The sequence below is a fragment of the Sparus aurata genome, chromosome 8 (genome assembly GCF_900880675.1).
Source record: "Sparus aurata chromosome 8, fSpaAur1.1, whole genome shotgun sequence".
In the NCBI taxonomy this organism is placed as follows: Eukaryota; Metazoa; Chordata; class Actinopteri; order Spariformes; family Sparidae; genus Sparus; species Sparus aurata.
The window spans coordinates 21,229,570-21,236,862 of record NC_044194.1 but is presented as its reverse complement, the minus strand read 5'-3'; the positions used below and the strand labels follow the sequence as shown (position 1 = coordinate 21,236,862).

At 44.4% G+C, this 7,293-nt stretch overlaps 1 protein-coding gene across 2 annotated transcripts; it reads left to right on the top strand.

The window, feature by feature from the left end:
- Positions 1–1,676: 1,676 nt before the first annotated feature.
- Positions 1,677–6,925, top strand: LOC115586060 (calcitonin gene-related peptide). Of its 2 annotated transcripts, XM_030424821.1 has the most exons (5): positions 1,677–1,819; positions 2,801–2,892; positions 3,837–3,972; positions 5,776–5,960; positions 6,234–6,925. In XM_030424821.1, the coding sequence occupies exons 3-4, from the start codon at positions 3,854–3,856 to the stop codon at positions 5,933–5,935; spliced, it is 279 nt and encodes a 92-aa protein (XP_030280681.1). In that variant the 5' UTR covers positions 1,677–1,819; positions 2,801–2,892; positions 3,837–3,853; the 3' UTR covers positions 5,936–5,960; positions 6,234–6,925. The 2 variants fall into 2 exon arrangements, with proteins under 2 accessions (XP_030280681.1, XP_030280680.1); XM_030424820.1 differs by lacking the exons at positions 5,776–5,960; positions 6,234–6,925 and adding an exon at positions 4,792–5,458.
- The last annotated feature ends 368 nt before the right edge of the window (positions 6,926–7,293 follow it).

Genomic DNA, 7,293 nt, shown 5'->3' with positions numbered 1-7,293 from the left:
CGTTTTTTTTTTTTTAACTCAAAGGGCTTAGAGAACTAAAGAGTGTTGCTCTTTCAAAAGAACTTTTGAATATGTGGGCAGCAGGGGGTAAAGCAGCGAAGCAGATTTCCTGAGAGATCGCCTCTTTTCACAGCATTAAGTTACGCAACCCATTCACTGTCTGCCATGACCCATGACTGTTAAGACCTGCACTTCAAAAAAACACAGCTCAAAGTTTTCGGATGAAAGACTGAAAATATATACGAAAAGTTAAGAAAAAGTTCTCTCCAGGCGTGTTTCAATCTGCGCTGCACTGTGTAATGAATTAGTCAGGACAGTAGACATGCAGGTAGAAAGTAGATCCGTCGATGTGGCTCGAGACCAGGCAACTCTCTATTCAGCAGTGATTTAGCGTCTGACATAGGTGAGCCTTGTGGCTCAATAGCACTAAAAGGCTCATCCCGTCTAATGGGGTTCCTCTATGACGCAGACAAGTAGAGGCAACCCCTCCCCTTCTTTGCTCTGACATATTATCCAGAACATACACACTGATTTACACACACACCTACTGTACAGCCATTCATTTTGTCCACAGACACAAATATACACACACACACACACACACACACACACACACAAACAAGCTCATTTGTGCACTGTCCTGCACACTAATGAAAAGGAAGGGAATTGAGACGAGGGTGGACGACAAACAGTTGTGTAATTGCTTTTGAGAAACGGCTCTTGTCGGAGGCTGTCATCGATTGGTGTTTGCCGAGGACATCTCGTTTACTCAGTGTGTGGGTGGAGGCCCGGGCGGCAGTGATCATTACTGGACTGACTGTGGCATCGCTTTATGAACTCAATATGTTTTGATGTTTCACTGTAGTAGGGAGGGATGTTGTCATACTTAGCTGAGGTTTTACCGCAGACAGAGTGCACACAGAAGCTGCTGTGAGCTGAATTAAAAAACACAATTCAAGTGGGAGAAGATAAAAACTGCACAGTGCTTTGCAGCTTGAAAGTAGTCTATGAGCTCCTCTGAGCAGAGTTGACTCATATGGCTTGGTGCATGATATGTAAAGAGTTCATTATTTGTGGTGAGTCACATTGTTTCAAATCAAATCAATGACAAACTGATGATATAAGCTGATTGTGTGTGAGATGGTCGGTCTATACTGGGCTGGGGCATGGTGGGTGTAGTGCTGGAGTTATCTAAACAGCATTATGAATGAAGAGCCCAGGAGTGCGTCACTGTGTAGTATACGTCCCTCCCCAGCAGATGGCCCCGCCTGCAAGTGCTTAGCTGGGGAGGGTGGCGTCGGGTGCGTTGGGGGGGCCCTTATCGATTTGGCATTTGAGATCCAGCATGCAATGTAACATTTTTGGACGGTTCTTAAAATATTTATTGCTGGTGATGCTTCTCCACGGCCACCAGTTTTGCTTTGCCTCCTATTTAATTAATGACATCAATGCAAATTGGGGGGGATAGCAAATGGTCCAAATGACTGGTGGATTTTGTGAATGGAGCACTTAGTGACTGAGGAATGACGTCAGCGCAAAGCCATATCCCACATGAGTGAGCCAGGACCGAAAGGAGGCGTCCCATTGGCTCGCCATGGCATCAGAGCGATACGATTGGCTGCCGGTGGATAATTAAACACCTACACAGTCAATGCACAAATCCAAGTGGTGGGATATATAGGCTGGAGCGTTGGCGCTGCATGCAACAGAATCAAGAGTTGTTCTGCAAGTTGAGAGAAAGTCAACTTATTGTGTTTTGCATAGAGATACATAGAGATATTTATTTATTTATTTTTTTGCTGGGTGATTATCACTGAAGGTAAGTGGTGACTTTTAATGTTTGGCGATGTGTTGGGATGACTGTTTGACTATAAATGTACCTGTACCAAGCTGTTTGCATGCATGTGTGAATCAGAGGGGATATGGGCAATGAGACACTGCATTACACTGCGGTGACGTGATGGTGTTGGTAATGGGATTGGAGTGTGGCCACTGGGGTCACCACCACCACCACCCGCTCTGTGAGGGTCCAGTCTGCTGTGTGAAGGCCAAAGACCGAGACAGGAAAGAAAGAGTGAAGGAGAAGGGAGTCAAAAATTAGGGAGAAGCTGAGGTGAAGTGAAACTGGAAAGAGAAAGAAGAAGGAGCAGGTCTGAGAGAGAGAGAGAGAGAGAGAGAGAGAGAGAGAGAAAGAGAGAGAGAGAGAGCACTGGCAGCTCATTACACTAATGCACTGGTCCCTTAGGGAGTTGGCAAGCTTGGAGTCCCCCCCCCCCTCGTTCCCTCTTCACCCCTCCTCTTCCAGCAAGAGCTACAGGCATCGCACAGTGCAGGACCCCAACCTACCCTCAGACACACACACACACAGACACACAGACACACACACACAGAGCCATGAGACGCTCCAGAACCTGTGGCATACGACATGAGAGAACTACCTGTCCTGTGCTCTTGGCAGGATGTTTTGGAGGAACAGTGCGTCTTGCAGAAGAAGAGAATTGTGGGTGGGCGGGTGGGGGGAGATTGTTATGTGGCTCAGTTGTGAAAGGATTTTGTGTGGAGGTAAAAGATGTTCCACAGTTAAATACTGACAAGCTGAGATGTGGGTAAAAGTGAGACCACCTCTCTGGGAAGTGACAGGAAGCATTTTTTCTTCTTCTTCCCAGCAGCAGAAGAAGATCAGACACGAGTGTATGTTGGTTTTTGTGTAGATTAATTTCCTCTGATGATTTGAGAACTTATTTGAGCTGTGTGTGAGCTGCAGGACCTGATGCATGGTGCTGTCTCTCTTGCTGTGTAGGGGACCATGGTTATGTTGAAGATCTCCGCTTTCCTCGTTGCCTACGCCCTGGTCATTTGCCAGATGTACTGCTCACAAGCCGCCCCTGCCAGGTGAGACGCTCAACATTCACTTTTTATACACGTCAAGCTCTCAGCTGACATGACGCATTTTACAGCAACTTGAAATATGTGGAAAAAGTAGAATGAAATTCCTCATTTGGTTAGAATTACAAGCAACCGGCAAAAGGAGTGAAGCTGTGCGGAGCAATAATAACTACTCAGAAAAATGTTTTGAATATTTCTTTTTACTGAGGGAATCAGGAAGAATTTTAAAATCTAAATATTAACAGTGCTGTCTGAAAATCATGAAGAAATGGGAGAGGATTTTTGTGTGAGGGAGAGACTGAAAGATCCTTGGTAGAGAACTTTAAGGAGAAATTTTCTGGTTAATCTTAATAATTTATGATGCTAGATAGACACTTGCGTGACTTTCAAAACAAAATGAATGCAGATCCTATAGATTGAGCTAATAAATATATAAAGATTCCTCTAATCCTCCTGGATAAAAATCACTTACACGTTGTGTTAAAAATTGAATAATAGAAAGAAAAGAAAGGAGAAAAAAAGACAGAAAAAAAATTCAGGGCGAGATAAATGAGATCTATATTTATATGACGACCCATTCAAGCCACTCCCCACGCTGTTCCCATGAAGCTATCGATTTTGTAATAAATCTAAAGCCGGCTGCACATCGGCCCCTCTCTCAGATGGGGCACTTTCCGCAGATTGTTTCCCCGTGTTGGCCGGGGGCCCTCCAGCTCGGACGTCATCCCTCTCAGAGTTGGTGACGTCCCAGCCAACCCCCCCCCCCCCTCCCCGGCCCCTTCCTATCCATCCAGCGGTGCACTTCCAACGCCACCCTACCCCACCCTAACACACACACTCACACCCCACCCCTCCTTTTAACTGCAGGTGATAATTCCAGTGAAGGATTTAATGCTGATCTCAATATCTTTCCTCCCCCCAACCCCTCTGACCCCTGAACCTCACCACAGACCAGGGTTTAGAGTCCATGTCAGACCGAGTCACGCTCACGGACTACGAGGCACGAAGGTTACTCAACGCCATCGTCAAGGAGTTTGTGCAGATGACGGCAGAGGAGCTGGAGCAGCAGGCATCTGAAGGAAACAGGTACACACATGACTTTTTTCTTTCACCCCCACCCCCCTCCCACCCACACACATTTTCCTCCCAATGCAGAAAACAGCAACTGAAAGATTTAGAAGGGTGGAAGTCATTAGATTAAATGGTAAAATGGACGGCTCTTTTTTGGGCTCCCATGTCGATCTTCTAAGGGACAGTATCGCATTCTGATTTCACTTTAACATCACAGAGGATTCGTCTTTTTAGCCCTCCACTTGGGTTCAATCAGGCGTAGAGGTATGTACGTCTAAGCTGAGAGAGAGAAAAAAACAGATCATTTCCAGCAATAGATGGTAATACACAAAAAAGAAATCCCTATTCTCTGTCATGACCCGTCTCCCGCATGGATGAGTTTGACTTTGACTTTGTGCGAACGGACTATTTCCAGCCTGCCTGCCGGGCATGTGATCAGTGGATGCCTAACGGAACGAATAAGTGTGCATGATGTCAATTAAGTGGAGTTGCATGACAGTGGGAAGCGACTGGTTTCTGTTTGTTCTGTCGATGTAGAAGATGTGATGAGAAGGGACTGACTCGGGTAGGGGTAGGGATGGGGGTTTCGCCGCATGACAGGTCCTTTGAAACTTGGGGATGGGGAAAAAGCATGATGCTGCAGGGGGAGAATGTTTTTATTTGGACTGTTTTTTTAAACCTGCAATGGCATGAGAAGGAAAATGCATGTGAGACAAATGGTGTGTGGAACGGGAAAGAAAAAGAAAGACGGATGAATAAAAGTGTTGCCTGCATGTTTTCCCAAACCTATGAGCCTGTTCTCTGCATGTGTTTTGTGTGTCCCCTCCCCGACAGCATGGACAGGCCTCTAACCAAACGCTGCTCCAACCTCAGCACCTGTGTGCTGGGCAAACTGTCTCAGGAGCTGCACAAGTTGCAGACGTTCCCTCGCACGAACGTGGGAGCAGGAACGCCCGGCAAGAAGCGCAGTGCGCCTGAGAGCGACAGCTATGCAAACTACGGCGAGACGTTTGACAGCATCTAACCCCTCCTCGTCCTTCCTCTGCCCTCTTCTACCTTTACTGCATCTCTTCCTCTCCTCCTCCTCTTCTCCTGTCCTCTTCCTCCCAGTTTCATCCTGATTGTTTTTTGGATTTGCAAGTGCATGTTGATTTTATCTGCTTGATTGACTTGAGAAGAATATGTTCCTTAACTGCAACCAAACTTTTTTTCTTTAGTTCTTTCCTCCCCCCCCCCCCCCCCCCCCCCCCCCCCCCCCCTTTTTTTTGGCAGAGAATGATTTGTCCCCATCATTTCAGACAATCAATCTTACTTTTCGTAGATGTAATTCAGGAGCTGGTTCAGACATCCATCTCTGTGTACTGTGCGTGGAGTCATTTGATGGCATTTAAAAAGCCCCTGAGATTTAAGCATCGAGAGAGAACACTGAATCGAAACCATTAATAAATGATCCACTCATGCGACACCATGTTTCTTGTTCAATAAACGTATTTTTCTACCAGGAAGCCCATTTTCATTATTAGGGACACAGTCAGTGGGTACTTACTTACAAATGTGATCTATAAAATGGACAAATATGATTTTAGAGCATCTGATAGTGCACTTCAAAATTATCTCTGAAGCTCTCGTCGAGTTCAAAGGTAAGAAAAACGACAAAGATCTGAAAATATGCTCATTTGACGCATATTTTTAATCTGTCTGTGCTGTGAATTTAATGTTGATAAAATGATTATGTGTGTAGGTCTGTGTGGCAGTATTGTATTGATGCATGTCACACCAGATCTCGGCGTTAACCCCGTGTTTGCTCTCCTGAAGCAGCGTTACAGCACAGAAGCGAGCCTGCAACACGGCAACCTGCGTGACTCACCGCCTGGCGGACTTCCTCAGCCGGTCGGGGGGAATGGGAAACAGCAACTTTGTCCCCACCAACGTCGGTGCCAAGGCCTTCGGCAGGCGGAGGAGAAGCGTCCAGATGTGAGCACTCCAAAACCTTCAGGGAAACGGTAAATAAAGTTTCTTCTTCTTTTTCTTTTTCAGATTTTAACAGATTCATTTCATCCAAAATTTTAAAAAGATTTCTACATCAGCATATTTAAAAGGATTTAGAAGAGGAAAAAGAAAGAAGAATTCTTACACCTAACTGTACTTATGACAACATTACTGTTATTTCTCACAATTGGATTTAAATCATGTTGTATTCATCGCTTAAATGATTAACAGATGGAAATTTACGAGGACTGAAAGCTTTAATCTCTTTCTTTATCTTTTTCTTTCAGAGGTTGAATCCCGACAAGAAAACGTCAGAAAAAACCTGAGAACAAAAATCAACAGAAGCAAAATCAAGCAGAAAATAAACACTGAACTGGCCCTTTATCCACTCCTTCACGTCCTTACAGAAAAGAAAAGACACCACCAGACTTGTCGTCCCCATCTCCATCCTGTTAGTGAAACCTTTTGCTTTTGGCAAATAACAGAAAAAAAAGAGAAAAAAAGCACTTTAGTTTATGTACATGAACAAATGAACTCCTGAAGAAAGAAAAAAAAAAAAAAACATCCTGATGGTTCCTCTTTTTTATACATGACTATCATTGGAAAATAAAATGAAAACAGCAGTGGTTATCACCTTATTTTTCTCCTCCTTTCACCTCGTTAGAGCACATTTCTTCCATGCAACCCACCTCCATATTCCTACATTTTCCACGATTCCCTTTCTTTCCTGAGGGTACCCTGTTTTCCTGTGTGCCAGAGGGACGCCATTAAAGATCAGCCTACCCAAGGCCCCCCCACAACGGCTGTTGTCTTGTGCCTTGATGTAGAACAATTTACATGAACATGATTGTACAGTTCTGTTTCGAGACGATAAAGAAGACCCGAGCGAGGACGAAGAGAACGAAGACAGATTAATATTGTAAACAATATTGTGAAAACAAATTTCAGCAAGATTAAAATGTATTTTAGATACACTCGGGTTTGGGGTACTTGTGTTGTTCTTCAAAGGTTTTTAAGCATTGAGGTGTAGAAAGACCGAGCAAGTGGATGATTATACTATGAGAAGATTATATTTGTACGTTAAACTGCTAGAATATTGATTTACAATGTCCATAAGTTATAAATGACAATGCTATTAGTGAACCTCACACGAACAGAGTGATTTGTAAAATATTTTCCACCGACGGATACACACTCACATCCTGAAAATTTGTAGCAGACATCGATAATTTGGCCAGTTATTAAAAAAAATCAATCCGCATTCATACACACTACTGTCAGTCACTTTGTATGCAGCGACCGCCTGCAGGTTTCATTGGGAGTATTTTCTGACTCACACCACAGTGG

What these genes read in the sequence shown, in the direction of transcription:
- LOC115586060 (XM_030424820.1), top strand. Translation starts at nt 3,854, where the DNA reads ATGTCAGACCGAGTCACGCTCACGGACTACGAGGCACGAAGGTTACTC. An exon ending in CAGGCATCTGAAGGAAACAG is followed by an intron (nt 3,973 to 4,791) that starts GTACACACATGA and finishes CCTCCCCGACAG; the next exon opens with CATGGACAGGCCTCTAACCA.